We start from the raw sequence: 20,492 nt of genomic DNA, 5'->3' as shown, positions 1-20,492 counted from the left end.
TCAGTTTATTCATTACGAAGCAAAGATGGTATGCTGTTGTTCTGTCAACAGCTCTGCTTGTTGAGATTGAGAGAGAGTTCATCAGAACTTACTACTCGGAAAATCCTTGGGGCTCTGGGTGGCTTCCGTGACCCCCATGTAACTTTAACCTTGCTCTCATTTATTGTGTTTATTCTATTCCATTCATTCAGTCCATCTAATTAGCCATGAACGTGGAACTCCTGGGAGTTGGGCAGCGCATAGTTTGCTGGCTGCATGCTGAGGCCCTGCCTTCATTCAGCAAAGACACTCAGTGCTGAGGCCCAGGCTGTTTTGAGTCTTAGAAGTGCTCACTACTGGTGCACATACAGAAGACACCTATTCCTCAGAAGCTTCTGTTACCACATGTTTTGACACACTGTTACTTTACTCTCAATTTTACTCTCAAATTTTACTTAAGAGAATGGTCTTTTTTAATGCAATAGATTTATTCTTTTTCTGAAGAGCAACTTTATTAATTTTTCTTTTCCATCAAGGTTTATCACGGGATATTGAATATAGTGTCCGTGCTATACAGTAGCGCCTTGTTGTTTATCCATTCTGTATGTAATAGCTTGCACCTGCTAATCCCAAACTCCCCATCCGTCCCTCGCCCAGCCCCCATTCCCCTTGGCAAGCACAAGTGTGTTCTCCACATCTTTGAGTCTGTTTCATCGATAAGTTCGTTTGTGTCGTATTTTAGATTCCACGTATGAGAGATATCATGTGGTATTTGCTTTCTCTTTCTGACTTGCTGCACTTAATATGATAATGTCTAGGTCCATCCATGTAGCTGTAAATGGCATTATTTTATTCTTATTTATGGTTGAGTAGTGTTCATAGGCCAGAGAAGGCAATGGCATCCCACTCCAGTACTCTTGCCTGGAAAATCCCATGGACGGAGGAGCCTGGTGGGCTGCAGTCCATGGGGTCGCTAAGAGTCGGACACGACTGAGCGGCTTCACTTTCACTTTTCACTTTCATGAATTGGAGACAGAAATGACAACCCACTCCAGTGTTCTTGCCTGAAGAATCCCAGGGACAGGGGAGCCTGGTGGGCTGCTGTCTGTGGGGTCACACAGAGTTGGACACGACTGAAGCAACTTAGCAGCAGCAGCAGTATTCATGGGCAGAGGACCCTGGTAGGCTGCAGTCCATGGGGTCGCGCAGAGTCAGACATGACTGAGCGACTTCACTTTAAGTTTTCACTTTCATGCATTGGAGAAGGAAATGGCAACCCACTCCATTGTTCTTGCCTGAAGAATCCCAGGGACGGGGGAGCCTGGTGGGCTGCTGTCTGTGGGGTCACACAGAGTTGGACACGACTGAAGCAACTTAGCAGCAGCAGCCACAGTATTCCACTGTGTATATGCACCACATCCTCTTTATCCATTCATCCATCAGTGAACATTGACGTTGTTTCCATGTCTTGGTTATTGTAAATAGTGCTGCTATGAACATAGGGGTGTATCTTTTCAAATTAGAGTTTTGTCCAGATACATGCCCAGGAGTAGGATTGCAAGATCATGTGGCAACCTATAATAGATTTATTCTTAAAAATTAATGTACATAAAAATATAATTTAACTATAAAGGAGAGTATCCCTTTAAAAACTAATCCTGTGATAAATTCTTTTTTTTAAGTCAGTATTTTTCATGTTCAGTTTGTTTCAGGTGTAGCCATGTACACACAATGACAAAATATTTTATTCATGTAGAGAACCATATAAAATTATACTTTATGATGATGTTATATATGTTCTAAGTATTACTTCTTCTAAAACTGATTTTAATACCAATCATGAAAAAAAACACAAAACCCACACAAGAACTTCCTGAATTTTAGCAGCTGTGAGCTAAAGCTATTCATGGTTAACAGTGGTGAACTAAAGCTACTCATGGAAGCTAAAGTCTGTGCTGTTCCTGGGTGAAGAAATGATACGTAAGTTTGTCACACATGCCTATCAGCCCTTCCAGAGCTCCAGCTCCGTTTACACAACTAATCATCACCATCCTGAGTTTGTGTCTTCCTGTAGAAAATACTCAGATTTTGCCAGTTGAGAAAGTAGAATTTGCTAAAGGAAAAAACGGAATCCGTTTCCTTGTTATGGAATAGCAGATTCCTAAGGTCTGGCGCAGTTCCTGGCACACATGAGGTGCTTGTTTAACACCTCTTTGTTGAGGGGGTGAATGAGGAGTCTGTACAGAGTGTTGTTCTAACCCGTGTGCACTCCAGGATATGAGCCTCTGAGGGAGATGAGGGATACAGATGTATACGCAAAGGCTACTGCATGACCTGAAGAAGCGAGAATGTAGAAAATCATGACTAGCAAGGACTCAGAGCCCCAAGTGCCCCACTTTCCAACCCTCTTGATCTCTCTGTACTGAGTTTCTTTGTCTATAACAGGGAGTACTTGGTACATTCTCTGTAGCATTATTGTGAAGATTAAATAAGTTGCTACGTGTAAGGTGCCCAGAATACATTGTGAACCGTAATGAATGTTACTTATTATAATAATCGATATTTCTTTTCCTCATAGAACCTCATGAAATATTTTAAACAAATCACTACCTCACAAAATTTAGTGCCAATCATAACTGTCCTATCTGAGTAGGAAATCAAAGGACCCTCCTGTCATACAGATACATAGGGATGGTAGGAAAGCCAAGGCACTACAGGGGTTCATGGGTGTTTCTCACTATCTTTATACAAAGTCCTCTTTCTGTATCTGCATCTTGTGAAAGCTCTGAGTAGTGGGAAGCAGGCCTCCTTCCTGGGAGACATGCCTTCAGACCCTTCTCACTTGGCTTAAGGCTCACTCTTCATACCTAATTGACTGAGAAATGAGTCCCTCTGAGTCTGGATATGGTGAGCAGTTTTAGACTAATTTTCTTAAGTTCCTGATGAGACATTCATAGCACATTAGCATCAGGCATTACTTTTATTGATGTTATTGCTATAATATGGAGTCATTTATAATGGCAAATAAAGCAGAACAGCCTAGCAGAAGGGTGCAGTTTGGGACCCAAAGCAGCATCCTGAAGCTCTGACACCTCAGCCAATCAGAAACCAGAGCCCATACCTTTCAACACAGCTCACCTGCCCTTCCAGTCAGAGATCTCTGGTTGTCTCTGCCATGTCTGCTGCTGCTGCTGCTGCTGCTAAGTGGCTTCAGTTGTGTCCGACTCTGTGCGACCCCATAGACGGCAGCCCACCAGGCTCCGCCATCCCTGGGATTCTCCAGGCAAGAACACTGGAGTGGGTTGCCATTTCCTTCTCCAATGCATGAAAGTGAAAAATGAAAGTGAAGTCGCTCAGTCGTGTCCGACTCTTCGCAACCCCATGGACTGTAGCCCACCAGGCTCCTCCATCCATGGGATTTTCCAGGCGAGAGTACTGGAGTGGGGTGCCACTGCCTTCTCTAGTTGTCAGTAAAGACCTTTTGGTATGGATGTTTTCTTTTGAGGTTTTATTACATAAGAGTTTTATCTGCTTTGTACCGTGCATGGCAGTAAATAGTTTGTGTGTTTTCTCATTTCATCCTGAAAGTGGCCTTATAACATCTGTGCCCATTTTACAAAGAGGAAAGTAAGACTCAGCTGGATAACCTGCCCAAAGACCCAGAGCTAATAAAAGGCCAAACGGGGATTTAAACCCTTTCTGTTTGACTTCACGTTGGCTGTGCTGTCAGACTACCACTCATCCCTGTCACCCTCTGATTGATGAATCTTCCTGGATCCTAAATCACAAAAGCAAAAGACAGCATTTGGGGAGCACAGTTAATTTGTCAACTTTCCTTTTCAGTTGACTGGACTGTTTGTAGGAGCAAAGGCTTGCTTTATTTTTTTGTAAAATCATAAAGCAGCCTTTCTAACAAGCACAGTAAATCTGTCATTTTTGCCTTAAATCTCAAATGTTTTTAGAAGAGAAAGTTTCATGTTTTTTTGGCCAATTTTGCTAAAAACTCTCCTCACTGCTCCATCTCAAATCAAATAACTAGTTTTACTTGTTAGGTAGTATATATTTTAATGTATATGTATATATGATTATAATGAAAGTAAAACTGAATGATTGTGTGAGTGTGTGTGTGTGTGTGATTACATCTCCAATGTAGTTTGCACAGTTTATCAGGCCCTTTGAACAAAGTCCTTTGACGAGCAGAGGAAGTCCCATGAATGACTAGACATTATAGAATGCTCTTGGAATGATTCACATTTAATTAGCTTCAAACTTCAAGAGATTTCACCTATCTTCAGATATAGAAAAAGTATTTTAAACAAAAGATAGGAACTATCATTTCTACCTCTTCCAACAACTGTTTGAGAAGAAAAGAAGCCACATTCACTGTAAAAACCGGTTTCTGACAGGGACAGACAACCAGTGATTTTAAAACGTGAGGAGTCAATAGATGAGAGCTTGACCACAGGCATTTAGCTGTGTTCCTACCCCATATCTTCATTTTAAAATGGTACTATAAGCTTTTTCAAGAGGCAAAAACCCATAAGGAGAAGAGGAAATGAAAAATAGATAACAACAACCAAATTTGGAAGTGGCAAAGAAGATGGAAAAAGATTAAAGAAGCAGAAGGAAAAACTGACAATGAACTTGATTTGAGTTCCGAACTCCCGACAAGTCTGAGTGGTGGAATCAGGATGAGAGAGCTAAGAAGACAAGGGGACTGGCTGAACCTCTGTTAAGAATCAATGAGTCCCAGGACTTCCCTGGTGGTCCAGTGGTTAAGACTTCTCCTTCCAGGGCAAAGGGTGCAGGTTGAGTCCCTGGTCAGGGAGCTAAGATTCCACATGCCTTGTAGCCAAAAAACCAAAACATAAAACAGAAACAGTATGGTAACAAATTCAATAAAGACTTTTTAAATGGTCCACATCAAAAATAAATAAATAAAAAGTCTTAAAAAATGAAAAGAATGAATGAGTCCCTTAGATGCCTTCCCCCACTCAGAACCACAAACCATCCCTCCCATTCCTGGCAAGCCCAGTTTTATCCTCTTGAAAACGTGAAAGGGAGGGTCTCTGGCTGAGGAGGCATAGCTGAGTGTCCCAGTCCTGCTCTGAAAGCAAAGATCCAGTGAAATACTGAATGCGGAGGCTGCTGTTCTCCCTGAAGCTCTAAGAAGCCAGGTAGCCAGGCTTAATCCCCTCTGAGCGGAAGGAGGAATCAAGGCCATCTGACCCAAAGAGACAACCTGGCCAGAACTCTACAGTGACTACCATTACTCCAGGAGCCCCACTTTGGAGCACCAAGCTTTCAAACAGCTACTGTGCAGGGCCATCTGTAATGTGAACAGACAGCTAAGAAAAACACAAACACTTGGAAGAAAGAATCTAAGATGCAAGACTATCAGCAGAAACAAAGAGGAAACACAGAAACAGCACATGCAAGAAGAAGAAAACTTTAAAAAAGAAAACAAAAAAACACTCATTAACATCATCTGTATCCATGGATGGGGGGCACTGAGTACTGTTAGTCAGTAGCCACTAGACAGGGAACAAACAGCTCTTGAAAAGTAAGAATATAGCAGAGATAAAAAAGTTCAACAGAAATATTGCATAATAATGTTGAAGATTTCTAGAAATTAGGACAAAACAACAAATAATGAAGACTAGAGACAGGAAAATTATACAAGATGAGCCCAAATAACACAATATCCAAATAATGGGCATTACAAAAAGAAAAGGAGACAAAAGTATAAGGATTACTTTCAGAGACTACCCTGGTGGTCTACTGGTTCAGATTCTGCACTTCCACTATAGGGAGTGTAGGTTTGATCCCTGATCAGGGAGCTAAGATCCCATATACCTAGTGATGTGGCCAAAAATTGAAGGGAAAAAAAAGGAAATATTATCATAAGTTTTCTAGAATTGATGGCTATAAGTTTCCTAAAGGATGGATGAAAACAGACCCACACCAAGGCATGTCATCATGAGATTTGAAAACACTGGGAGAAAAAGACAATCCTACAGGCTTCTGGGGTCGGGGGTTGTGGGGGGTGGGGGATGTTTTCACACAGTGTATCAGAACACAATAAATAGAGATGGGAATACCAGACCACTTTACCTGCCTCCTGGGAAACCTGTATGTAGGTCAAGAAGCAACAGTTAGAACTGGACATGGAACAATGGACTGGTTCCAAATTGGGAAAGGAGTACATCAAAGCTGTATATTGTCACCCAGCTTATTTAACTTATATGCAGAGTACATCATGCAAAATGCCAGGCTGGATGAAGCACAAACTGGAATCAAGATTGCCAGGAGAAATATCAATAACCTCAGATATGCAGATAACACCACCCTTATGGCAGAAAGTGAAGAAAAACTAAAGAGCTTCTTGATCAAAGTGAAAGAGGAGAGTGAAAAAGTTGGCTTAAAGCTCAACATTTAGAAAACTAAGATCATGGCATCCAGCCCCATGATTTCATGGCAAATAGATGGGAAAACAGTGGAAACAGTGGCTGACTTTATTTTTCTGGGCTCTAAAATCACTGCAGATGGTGATTGCAGCCATGAAATTAAAAGACGCTTACTCCTTGGAAGGAAAGTTATGACCAACCTAGACAGCATATTGAAAAGTAGAGACATTACTTTGTCAACAAAGGTCCCTCTGGTCAAGGCTATGGTTTTTCCAGTGGTCATGTATGGATGTGAGAGTTGGACTATAAAGAAAATTGAGCACCGAAGAATCGATGCTTTTGAACTGTGGTGTTGGAGAAGACTCTTGAGAGTCCCTTGGACTGCAAGGAGATCCAACCAGTCCATCCTAAAGGAAATCAGTCCTGAATATTCTTTGGAAGGACTGATGCTGAAGCTGAAACTCCAATACTTTGGCCACCTGATGCAAAGAGCTGACTCATTTGAAAAGACCCTGATGCTGGGAAAGATTGAGGGCAGGAGGAGAAGGGGACGACAGAGGATGAGATAGCTGGATGGCATCACCAACTCAATGGACATGGGTCTAAGTGAACTCCGGGAGTTGGTGATGGACAGGGAGGCCTGGCGTGCTGCAGTTCACGGGGTCGCAAAGAGTCAGACACGACTGAGCAACTGAACTGAACTGATGGTTTTTCCAGTAGTTATGTAGGGACATGAGAGCTGGACAATATTTGAGCAAACTCTGGGAGATAGTGAAGGACAGGAAAGCCTGGTGCTCAGCCTTTTTTATTGTCCAGCCTGGCGTGCTTCAGTCCATGGGTTACAAAGAGTCGGCTGAACAACAACAACAATCAAAATGACATCAGGCCTCTCAACCCATAGCAATTCTGGAATCTAGAAACCAATGGAAGAGTGCCTTCAAAGTTCTGCAGAAAAGGAATTTCTAGCCTAGAATTCACCATCTAGCAAATTTGAAAGTAAAACAAAGACAACTATGAAGGATTCAAAATACTCTCCTCCCAAGCGCTCCGTCTGAGGAAGCTATTAGAGAATGTGTTGTTGTTTAGTCCCTAAGCCATGTCTGACTGTTCTGTGACCCCGTAGACTGTAGCCCTCCGGGCTCCTCTGTGTCCCAGTCACTGAAAGTGTAAAGCCAGGAGGGAGAATTGGATTCAGGAGGCAAGGGCTTCAAGGATGCAAGAGGGAAGTGTTAAAAGATAAAATAAGGCATATTAAAAATTTTAAGAGTCTATTTGAGCAAAAACTTGATTCATATCTTACAGTGTCAAACCAGAAGTAGTTAGGAATGCTCTCCGAACAGGAGTCTGGAGATAGACATATACAGGAAGATTGGAGGCAAAGAAAGGAAATGATTTGATTGGCTATAAACCCTACTTGGCTACTTGTGACTGGTTGTCCTTAGTATTTTGATTTATAACCTTGTAAAAGCTTAGATTTTGGTTGGCTTCCATGGGCCAAGAAAGATAGATGAGATTGTTGGATGGTGTCACTGACTCAATGGATATGAGTTTGAGCAAGTTCTGGGAGTTGGTGATGGACAGGGAAGCTTGGCATGCTGCAGTCCATGGGATCACAGAGTCGGACACAACTGAGGGACTGAACTGCACTGATATGATATCACTTTATGTGCCGTGCTAAGTCGCTTCAGTCATGTCCGACTCTGTGTGACCCTATGAACTGTACCCCGCCAGGATCCTCTGTCCATGGGATTCTCCAGGCAAGAATACTGGAATTGATTGCCATTCCCTTCTCCAGGCAACCTTCCCGACCCAGGGATCGAGCCAGCGTGTCTTAAGCCTAACCCGCTTTAGCAGGCAGGTTCTTTAACACTAGTGCCACCTGGAAAGCCCAATATCACTTTATATATAGAATCTAAACTATGATACAATGAACCTATTATGAAATAGAAACAGACATGGACATAGAGAACAGACTGGTCGTTGCCGAGTGGGGAGAGGGCTGGGGAAGGGATGGAATGGGAGGTTGGGGTTAGCAGATGTAAGCTTTCATATATAGGATGAATAAACTAGGTCCTGCTGTATAGCCCAGGGAACAATATTCAACATCCTGTGATAAGCCATAATGGAAAAGAATATTAAGAAAAAATGTGCATATATGTATAACTGAATCACTTTGCTATATAGCAGAAATTAATACAACATTGTAAATCAACTATACTTCAAGAACATTTTTTAAAAAGAAAAAGCATGGTGCTAGGGTGTACAAACCATGACTGAGCCCTCAAAGCCCCAAATCCCTGGCCACCTTTAAACATGCATGGTAAGCATGGTAGTGACCGTGTCAGGGGCTCTTACAGATTTGGGCCCACTTCTGGGTTCAGTTTCATCACTCCAGTGGACATCCACCCTGATGAACCTTTCAAACCTCAAGTTGGAACTTGATTAAAAGAGAAACAGAAGAAGGTAGTAAACATGAAATGGCCTCCATACATGTCTGCTGCTGCTGCTGCTGCTAAGTCGCTTCAGTCGTGTCTGACTCTGTGCGACCCCATAGACGGCAGCCCCCTGGCTCCCCTGTCCCTGGGATTGTCCAGGCAAGAACACTGGAGTGGGTTGCCATTTCCTTCTCCAATGCATGAAAGTGAAAAGTGAAAGTGAAGTCGCTTAGTCATGTCCGACTCTTAGAGACCCCATGGACTGCAGCCTACCAGGCTCCTCTGTCCATGGGATTTGCCAGGCAAGAGTACTGGATTTGCCATTGCCTTCTCCAATACATGTTTGTAGATCATTTGAAGTTTCAAACCTCTCTGCCAAGCTGTGTGGGTTTGTCCAGAGGTCAGTGTTATTTTCCTCTGTTAGAAGGATGACAGAGATGAATTTGATGTATTTTTGTTGCCTGTACTATTATTTTGTTTTAGCCCATTTCAGTGGACCATGAATTTTTTTAAAAACCAAAAGAAATATCAAATGCTCTTTGACGGTCACTAAAGCTTGGGAAAATACTGTATAAATTCATTGGCAGATGGTAGGAAAGCTGTATTTACTGGTCAAAGTTTTTGTTTTTGTGCTCTATGCCCAGAACAATTTGCTGTTCTGAAATATAACATGAGTAAAACTGCTGAGTGTTTATATTTCTCTGGTGAAATTATAGCAGATCGTTGAGTAGAGGTTTAAATCATGAATTAATTATAGTGAACAGAATGTTTTGCATTCTTTGCTAGAAGCTAAGAATAATGATTGGATGAAGTCCCATTAACATTTACTGTGGACTAACTCAGTGGGTAAGGTATTGGTATATGTGTTTGCTTTTTCTTTCAATGATGTGTTGAGATATTAAACCATCTGTTCTTGTGCATAAACATTTTCCTGGGATTCATATGGGATTATGGGATATGATATGGTTCTACGATTATTATGGGGTGATCGACTGTTTATAATAAAATCTTACTTTAGGGGCCTTTTAATGATCCTTAAAAGGAAATCACTCCAGGCTTCAATGTTGGCAAAACATCTCCTCTTGGAGGCATATTGTTGTTTACAAATGTTGGTATGGTTCATTTTAATCATCAAATTCCTAAATTAAATGTAAATTTTCTAGGTCAAGATGATACTTTTGTTCTTACATGTACTATAATTCATTTTGAGGATTAATTATAAGACTAATTCCTAATTACTTTTCATTATTATTATTTCATTATCATCAAATAGAAATATTCATAAGAAAAGCTATAAGCCCATAACTGACCCCTGTTCAGAATAATAGTTTTAAACTCAGTAAAAGTTACGTGTACATGTTTAGAATATAAATGTATATAAAAATACATAGAATCAGTTCACATTTCTGAACATTTTCGGAGCACTCTAGGTATGAATTTGTGAACAAAACTTTAGGATTTATAGTCTATCTAGCAGAAGATTTCCTTCTGGGGGGAAAAAAAATTACATCAGTGATTCTCACCCACTTTCCACACAGTACACTTGAGTAGTATGACAGGGCCCCATAAAAGAGTGGCACCTCCTCGCTGGTAAGGAGTGAAAGAAGGGGTGGGAGAAGGGATTACATGTAAGTATCATCAAACTGCTGCTGCTGCTAAGTCACTTCAGTCATGTCCGACTCTGTATGACCCCATGGACGGCAGCCCACCAGGCTCCCCCGTCCCTGGGATTCTCCAGGCAAGAACACTGGAGTGGGTTGCCATTTCCTTCTCCAAAGCATGAAAGTGAAAAGGGAAAGGGAAGTCGCTCAGTCGCGTCTGACTCTTAGCGACCCCATGGACTGCAGCCTACCAGGCTCCTCCGTCCATGGGGAGCCCCTAATTGCTTTTAATACTGTACTGTTGGACTCTTCGTCCTTCACTTCACTCTGCTGAGAATCACAGATTGAAACAGATTTAATCCTGATGGACAGCTTTTCACTTGCTTTCTCCAGTTGCAAATTTAAAATAACTTTGCTTGCATTTTTAAGTTTCTAAGTACTTTAACACAAACATATTTTTGTATCAAGAAGGGATAATGTGCACATTTTTAAATTCATTTACTGATTCTCTTTGCTTTGCATACAAATTGAGCTTGTACTAACAGTTGCTATAAAATGAGACTTGTACAGTAATGGGTGAATCATGAATATAAAGGTGTGACTGTTCTATCCTCATTATTACAGCACCTTCCAGTAGAAAACCAGGAGACCCCCTGGTTATATCAGATATCAAGAAAGGCAGTGTGGCACACAGGTAAGAAAGATGGATTTACTGGTTCATCCCAAGGTATTTCTTAATTACAGCAGGAATGACTTCTTCCACACATGAGACAACCTTGTTAATGGGCCATGGTATTCTCAGTATTTTCCAGGCAGCCACAATTAATTGATCATATTTGACATCCCTAATGTTAATGGCATGTAGAGCTTTTCCTCAGTGTCACTTTATTTTTGCACCTAGTGCAGATAACCATCACCTAAAGATGCTTTTTAGGGTCTTTCATGAGTCCAACGTAGCCTTTCCTTCACTGATCATCTTCCACCCTTCACTTTTCCAGCTAAAAAACTGAAAGTGGCCCCAGTTATGAGAGTCACCTCACATGCAAATAATAGATTTGGGGAGAGTTTTACTAAATGCTAGAACGTCCTCCCTAGTCAAGCCAACGTCCTCCCTTGAGCCTCAAACAATGTGTATGTCTCCTATTTGATCCATTGACCTTGGACCTTTGATCTAAGGACTCTCAAACTTTTAATTTCACAGATCAAAATATTTTTAATTGATTAGGAATATTGATGTAAGACTGTTAACTTTCTTTTTCTTTTTCAGTTAAGGATTTTACAAATCTCATCTATTGTTACAGTCATTTCATTAGAGGAGCATTTTAATACTCAAAAAGTAGGAAGGGCATTAATTTAGGTATGTAGGTATAGGTTCAGATCCTGTGATAAGGAAACTCGTAAATAGTTAGTTTCTCATACAGCAATTGGCAGGTAGGCAGGCAACACAGGGCTGGAGAAGCACATCTGCCTGTCCTTTCCAGCTGGCTCTGATTGTTGTGATTTTCCAACCCTAGAGGGGCTCAGGGGTGGTGCCCAGAGAGTCTGGCATGTGCGTCTTTAGGGGATGACCCAGAAGAAGGAAAGGGAGAGTGGAGACTAGGAAGCAGTTAGCAATCAGAATCATAGATATAATGCATAAAGGATGGTTCTTAGCAAAACGTAACCTTCCTTACAAATACGTGTGCATATACATATAGAAGCACCTATAAGCAAATATACATTCTCATTGTTTTTCTCATCTCATGATAGACCTTAAAAACTTTCAAGACCTGCAGCAGTCCATAACCAGTATGAGACCCTCAGTGGCCATTTTCCAGTTCACCTTTTCTCCCCCCTGCAGCCACAGTGAGTTCCCTGGTGCAGGTGGAGATGCAGAGACGCCAAAACCCTGACCTCCCCCAAGCCCATCCCACCTGACTCCCCCCGCTCCCTCTACCCTCCCCTATATCTGGACTGCCAAGGACCACAGGTGCAACAACGCAAAGAAGCATAAGGACGCCAGGGCCGTGTAAACCCAGGCTCGTTACACACCTTCCTGGGAACCTCAGAACTCCTGAGTGACACGTAAATGGTTGTCCTGATCTAATTAAAGAAAGTAGAATAAAAATGTTTCTTAATGATCTGCAATTGAATGTCACAGCAGCCATCCACAATAAGACTGGAGAAAGGGGATATGTCAATAAAACGCAGTTTTTCAAAGTTGAAGAATCATATTTCCCCTAAAGACTACCATAATGCTACTTTATGCTGAATGCCTTTAACCTAGTTAAGTGTTCATCATTAAGCATGCATTTGCTATGCCTTTACTAACAGAACAGGAACCTTGGAACTTGGGGACAAGTTACTAGCCATAGATAACATCCGGCTGGACAACTGCTCCATGGAAGATGCAGTGCAGATCCTCCAGCAGTGTGAAGACCTGGTGAAGCTCAAAATCCGCAAAGATGAAGATAATTCAGGTATTGATCACCTCCGCAGTTAAGACTGATTTCTCTAACTGCCCATCTGTCACCAAAGATACTAGATCTTGATTTTTTACATACAACAGCTGGCTAGTGACATTGCAGCAGTGTTTTCTATAGTTAAGAGGGTCTTTAAATCGGGCGTTAAGAGTGTAGTTTGAATTTTAAATAACAGGGTTTTTTAATGATGTAATTAAGATATTTACATTACATAAATGTTACAGCTGTATTAAAATAATTTTTAAAGATGAAAAGTAAATCATCACCTGATACCACCCTAACAGAATAGAAATAATCATTTGCTAGTTGATGTTATATTACATAATAATAACTTCAGTGCATGTTCTATTTTTTATGTAGCTATATATACATGGTACCACTTTACAAATCCTTAACAGCTATTTTAATTTACTGCCCATAGTTTATTCACCTTTCTTTTCTTCTGTCTTAGATTGCTCCCATTTGTTTCATTCTGTAGGTGGCACAATAATGGATATTTTCATGTGTAGATATCTTTATTCAACTTTTCTTCTTTTGAATTATTTCTTTAGGAAATATTCCTAAATAATAGAATGGCTGAGTCAAAATAAAAAGGGACTTTTTATGATTCCTGATGAGTCTTGTGCCATGTTGCTTTCTTAAAGGGCTATATCCATCTTCAGTGCTTCGAGTAATGTGTGAATACAGGGGTGCAGTGCTTCTCAGACTTGAGAAGGCCTCAGACCACCTGAAGACCTTGTTAAAACACAGTCCCTGAGCGCTAACCCCAGGTGGGGACTGAGACTATCATTTCTAGCAAACTTCATTTTGATGCTGCTGTGGCCAAGACTCAGTAATCTGAGTAGTCGCCTGCAGATCCCCTTTTATCTGATTTGGATAAGAACTCAAGCTAATCAAAACAAGAGTCAACTAACATGGGGATTTCTAAAAAGTGACATATATCTATAACATAAACATTTTATTTAAAAATGTACCGATCTTATGCGTGAAGCCAATACTTTCTGCTGACTATAGTTATAAATCTTTCAACTTGTTTGCCTAAGTCATACCCATAATACACAGTTTAAGATTTCTAGGTTTGGGGGAGGATGTTGTTTTGCTTTAATACAGTGAGATTTTAAAGAACTTAAAGCAATCTGAATGCTTACTCCAACTAGATTTTTATCTCCCTAATGTTTTCAAGTTTTCCCTCTATTTAATTATTCGTTGATTTTTGCCCAATAATCCCCCTTATTGAATCTTTCCAAAGCATTTTACTTTTTCATAATTCCAATATACTCATATTTCATAGGTTATATAAGATTCATCAAATTATACAGTTAAAATAACAAGTGAAACCGGCAGAAACAGGCTTGGAAATAAACCTAATTGACTCTAAATGTTAAGCTTTTGACTCAATTGTATACATATATGGCTCAGATGATACAGTGTCTGCCTACAATGCGGGAGACCCAGGTTCAATCCCCGGGTGGGGAAGAGCCTCTGGAGAAGGAAATGGCAACCCACTCCAGTACTCTTGCGTGGAAAATCCCATGGGAGGAGCCTGGTAGGCTGCAGTCCATGGGGTCGCAAAGAGTCAGACACGACTGAGCAACTTTACTTCACTTCACTTTGACTCAATTGGTAGCAGAAACAGAGGTACATAGGGTGCTATTGATACAAAGGGAAACATTATTCTGAATCATTCAATGGCATTGGTCAGTATAAATTACAAAGAGGATGGAGAGTCACAATAAATCCAGTAAATTGGTTACAGGGAGATGGTTAAAAGAGTTTCTACTGAATAATTTCATCCCAACCAATAACGAGTAGTTCTCAATGTCCTGCAATCTCCTGGAATCTAATCCTCTAGATCCAGAGTTCACGGTCACATCAGGCCATGTGTTTGTGAGTACTATTCAGAGCCAAAACAAGTTGGTAGTTACATCCGTCAGTACTACTGGTAAGGATAATTATATCCAAATATACTTTATAATGAACCTTTAAAAATATGCACAGATTTCTTCTAGTTATTTCACAAGCAACTGATTTTCCTCACCAACATTTGCATTTCTCTCCTAACAAGCATACCTCAATGGTACTTTTTGGGGGAGGATTTGTTTTAAAAGAAGGATAAAGCCTCCAGCATCAGGCTGGGTTCTGTCCTAGTGAAGAGGCAAAGCCCTGTGGAGAAACCCATTTCGCATGATTTGCCAAGCTAAGCAGATCTTAGCTACCTTCCTTGCAGAGTGCAGAAGCCAAGCCAGAGATGAATATGTATGATGTTTGTGGCTGGCAGTGTTCCCAGTTCCAAAACCAGGCAGTGCACACACACGCTGAGAAGTTTCAGAAACAACTGAGCACTTGGAGAGCCACGTCTTACTTCAGTTGCTTCTTCCCTTTGGCTCATTTTTTCCCCCTTTTAGTTCTTTCCCCCTACAATCCCTATGCCTAATACTATGGTAAGGATCATGCTTGTTAGGTACTTTTTAAAAATTTATAAGTGTTTTCAATTTTTTAAATCTTAAAATCTCCCATTGAAAACCATTCAACTAACCAAAATAAGACTGTAAATATAGGTGTTAAGAGATATTTACCCAAACCAGATTTTCTCAAGTCAGCATACTGAAACCTATACTCAGACACATTTTTATAACAGACCACTAACTGAACATTATCATCTGATCATTGATTTGGAACAATTTGAGTGTTTCCATATCCTTTTCCACTGTGAGAATACAAGTATAATTTGAGTAACCAAGTTCTTTTTTATTCACAGCAAAGCAAGGAGGGGATTATTCAGTGCAAAACTTGGACTTCGACTAGTTCAAGGCCGACTACATAGTCATAAAGAGCACACTTTTAAATCAGACCTGTGTTTAAAGTTCAGTTCTACTACATTTGAGCTGAATGCGTCTGGGCAAGTTACTTAACCTGCCTGAGATTCGGTTGTACTTTCAGTAATATGTGCAAAATAATACCCTCCTCGGGGTGCTGCTGTGGCTTGTTGAGAGAGTTACTGGCACAGTCAGTATTCAATAACTTGGGACTATTTGATTATTATTATTATATTCTGAAATGCTTTTCCCCACATTAGTTCTGAAGCTAGGTCAAGATATAAGTGAGTGGAAAATAAGCACTATTCATGACAATAGTCACTGATTTTGAAAGTCTGACACTGTGCTTAATCTGAAATTAAGCTGGTGATTTAAATTGTCTCAATATTTGTCTCAATCCTTTGTCTCAATATTTGAATTGTAATCAGAATGGTAATATCTCTAAAATATTACTTAACACGAATATTGAACTTTCCATACCAGTAGACTTCAGGAGTCTTCCAGTTCTCTTTTTATTTATTTATTTACCTTGTTTTATTTGGTTGAGCGGGATCTTATGCTGCATGTGGGCTTTCTCAGTTGCAATGATCAGGGGCTACTCTTGGTTGTAGAGCACAAGCTTCGCACGGTAGTGGCTTCTCGTGCTGCGAAGCACAGGCTCTAGGGGCATGGACTTCAGTAGTTGTGGCACAGGGGCTCATTAGTTGTGGCTCTCGGGGGCCCTAGAGCTCAAGGGCTCCAGTAGTTGTGGTATACAGGCTTTAGTTGCCCGCGACATGCGAAATCTTCCCAGACCAGGGATCGAACCCATTTCCCCTGCATTGGCAGGCAGATTTCTATCCACTGTACACCAAGGAAGTCCCCAGTTCTTTCCTTAACTGTCTGCTCCTCTCCATCCTTGGTTCTGTCATCAGTTACAGAAAATTTATAATCGAACTTGGTTTCCTAAACTAGTAATACTGCAGTTGAGTTTAACAGATGTTGCTTCTTCCAGCTGTACCAGTTTCATTGCTCTGCCTTGCACTTTACCCAGGGAGATGGCAGAGCTATTTTCAAACATTGTTAAAGTGTTTATTTCTCATTCAGTCATGCCATTGGCATTTATTTAGTGTCTGTAAGGTACTAGGGACTGGCAGTCCTTAGACTAAAAAGGACACAATCTCTGCCCTAAATCAGTTACCACCTTATAGAGAAACAGAAGAAAATAATTAGCAGTATGATGAATGTTCTAGGTGTGTGTACAAAATGTTAAGAGAATATGAAGGCACCCATTTGAGACTGGGGAACTCAAGTAAATGCTTCTAGCAATCCTGATCTCGAAGGTATTTGGGATGTGTTATTAAAAATTAACAAGAGGAACCAAAGGAAGTCAGAGAGCATGATACATCCTAGTAGCACATACACTTAAAGTAGAAAGTTTGTGTAAGGACTCAGTAGTAGGTGAGGAGATAGATACACTGAAACCAGATCATTATGGTCCTTCTAACCTACTGTTTAAATTTTAAAACAAAAGCAAGATAAAATATTATTCCATTAAACACAATTTTTTTTTCATTGGACTACATTTCACCTCTTAAGTGTGGAAAATTTAGGATCCAAATTGAGACATCGTAAATATAAAATGGGCTTCCCAGGTGGCTCACTGGTAAAGAGTTCACCTGCCAACACAGGAGTTGTGGATTCAATACCTGGATCAGGAAGATCCCCTGAAAAAGGAAATGGAAACTCACTCCAGTATTCTTGCCTGGAGAATTCCATACTGAATTTTTCAAGACTTAGTACAAAAAATATAGAATATCTCAGTAATAATTTATTTAGATAGATTATATGTTGAAGTAGTACTTTGCCACATTGGGTTAATTATTAAGATTAATTTTTTTAGAAAAAGGAATTTGAATTTTATCCCAGAAGCCAATGGGGAGCCATTAAAAGATAAAAGAGCAGAGGAATGAGGCCATAGTATATTGTCAGTGACCAGTGCTTGCAATCACTTACTGAAGCATTAAAGATGCATTTAAGAGAGTCTGGATTAACTCTGTTTCTAGCCCAGGCTGGGGGAAGCAGTAGAACATAATGACTAAGAACACTAGACTGACTTCACAAGTGACAAGCTGGCGAACTTGGGAAAATTAATTTCTCTGAGTATTAGCGTCCTCATCCATAACATCTATTGAATGTCTCCTACACAAGACTGTTTTAGGGATCAAAGGAGGCGATATATTTAAGCACTCAATAATGTATGGCACTAAGTAAGGCCCAGTAAATGCTGACTACCAACAGCCATTATTAGGATGTTTTAAAAATTAATTTTAGCTTTATTTTACTATAGCCAAACTTTTTGAAACACTTGGGAGTATAGTGGTTCCCCTCCCTATATTCTGTGGCTGCTCTGCCTAGAGGAGCTTTTGCATTTGTCATCTTTCACTACTACAGAGAATAAATCAAGTAGAGTCGATGATGGGTGGGCTTCCCAGGTGGTGGAGTGGTAAAGAATCTGCCTGCCAATACAGGAGACCCAAGAGATACCTGAGTTCTATCCCTGAGTCGGGAAGACCCCCAGAAATAGGAAATGGCAACCCACTCCAGTATTCTTGCCTAGAAAATCTTATGGACAGAGGAGCCTGGCAAGATATAGTCAATGAGGTCACAAAGAGGCAGACACAACTGAGCGATGGAACACACACAGAGCCAGTGGGTGCTTTTCTGGGTCTGAGCATTAAAACAACGGCTGTTACCTAATTACCAAGACCTCAAAGATGCAATAACCCCCTTGAAAGAAAACCTATAGCCTTGTCTGCATCTAGATCAAAATGTGTATGAAGAGGGGAGAGTTTAGAGCTCTGAGAGCAAAATAGTAGAGAATTTGGGGGAAATTGTGGCAAGAAATAGATGGGGGCTTCCAAATCCCTCCCAGATAATTTATAAGGGTCCGCTTTGTGTCACTGCCTTTGTGCCAGTCAAACTCATAGCTGCTACTAATATCTCTCTTGATGTAAAGCACCTCACTTCTAACATACAGCATGTTTCTTGAGACCATAAATTCAGTATTTTCCCTTCACCAGCTCTAATCTGCATAGAGAAACATTTCCAGGCTACAACTTGTCCTATCCAAAGCAAATGACTTTTTCACATTTCCAAATAGAGTCTTATGCAAATATAGCCTTAGTACCAGTTAAATCTACCTTTCAAAGATTTGGCCTTTCATTTTTTACTTTTTCAGTTCATCAGTGTTAAGCCAGCTAAGTAATTTTCAGCAGCTTTTTCCCCATCAAATCTGAAATAACAGAATTCAATAACAGATTGAAATAACAGAATGCCCTGTCATGAGCAACCAAGAATGATCCTGGCTGTGCAAGGAACAGTGGTAGGGCAAGAGGCTGGCTGCAGGAAAAAAACTCCTGATAGATTTTTTTTTTAAATACTCTTCCCTTGTTTCTGCTTTATCGCAAAGCAGTAATGGCTTTCAAACTGAAATCAACATCACAATCACCCAGAGGACTTGCTAAAATACCGGTGACTGGGTCCCACTCTCTCAGAGTTTCAGATTCCTACAGGTCTGGGATAAAGCTGAGAATTGGTATTGTTAACAAATTCTCAAATAATGCTGAAATTACTGGTCCCAAAACTATACTTTGAGAAGCACTGTCATGAGACAACCTAATTTGGAGACTTATAAATGATCGCTTACATAAAGAAATTTAGCAGACTCCCCTCATAGTCCAGTGGCTAAGAATATGCCATGCCTTGCAGGGGATGCAGGTTCAATCCCTGGTTGGGGAACTAAGATCCCACGTGCCGCGAAGCAGCTAAGCTCATGTACCCTAACTCCTGAGCCCACGTGCTCTAGAGCTCACACGCCACAGCTAAGACCAGTCGCAGCCAAACAAACAAACAAAGAAATTAAAATTCTCCTAAACACTCAACAATTCCTTGGAACATTATTTGGATAAAGCCAGGTCACATGACTACACAACAGTCAGGCAGCTGTTGTCCAGTGGCTAAGTTGTATCCGACTTTTTGTGACCTCATGGACACCAGGTTTCCCTATCCTGGAACAATGTTTATTTTTTCATGTGAATATCTAAGTTAATCAGCATTATTTATGGAAAAGATTGACCTTTTCTCATTGCATTCAATGGCAATCTTGTCATAATCAGTTGTTTCACAAATGAATCTTTTTTGGATTTCGTCATTTAATTCCATGATTGTTGTTGTTCAGTCGCTCAGTCATGTCCAGCTCTTTGCAGCACCATGGACTGCAGCACACCAGGCTTCCCTGTCCATCACCATCTCCTGGAGCTTGCTCAAACTCATGTCCATTGAGTTGGTGATGCCGTCCAACCATCTCATCCTCTGTCATCCTCTTCTCCTCCTGCCCTCAATCTTCCCCAGCACTGGGGTCTTTTCTAATGAATCGGCTGTTTGTATCAACCAGCCAAAGGATTGGAGCTTCAGCTTCCGCATCAGTCCTTCCAATGAATGTTCAGAGTTGATTTCCTTTAGGATTTGCTGGTTTGATCTCCTTACTATCCAAAGGACTCTCCACATTCTTCTCAAGCACCAAATTCAAAAGCATCAATTCTTCAGCACTCAGCCTTCTTAATGGTCCAGCTCTCCCATCCATAAACGACTACTGGAAAAACCAGTACAGGCAGCTGTAGAGGATATTTTTTAAATGCTTCATTTTCTCAGGTCTGTCCCCCTCCAAGAAATATAGCCATACTCGATGACATGAATTCCATCATTTTTAGTTGAAGTGAACTTTGACTGACCTGTATATTTATGCATTCCA

At 40.7% G+C, this 20,492-nt stretch overlaps 1 protein-coding gene across 14 annotated transcripts in view; it reads left to right on the top strand.

The window, feature by feature from the left end:
- Positions 1-20,492, top strand: part of GRIP1 (glutamate receptor interacting protein 1) — a 755,940-nt gene that overhangs the window by 672,295 nt on the left and 63,153 nt on the right. For all 14 annotated transcript variants that reach the window (XM_027542472.1, XM_027542468.1, XM_027542464.1 and 11 more), the window contains 2 exons: positions 11,047-11,116; positions 12,736-12,881. In XM_027542472.1, the coding sequence (XP_027398273.1) occupies positions 11,047-11,116; positions 12,736-12,881 (216 nt within the window). The remainder of the gene's footprint in view (positions 1-11,046; positions 11,117-12,735; positions 12,882-20,492) is intronic.

Source organism: Bos indicus x Bos taurus, chromosome 5 (genome assembly GCF_003369695.1).
Source record: "Bos indicus x Bos taurus breed Angus x Brahman F1 hybrid chromosome 5, Bos_hybrid_MaternalHap_v2.0, whole genome shotgun sequence".
NCBI classification, from domain to species: domain Eukaryota; kingdom Metazoa; phylum Chordata; class Mammalia; order Artiodactyla; family Bovidae; genus Bos; species Bos indicus x Bos taurus.
Note: the sequence above shows the minus strand (reverse complement) of the source record. Positions and strands in the feature narration are given on the sequence as shown.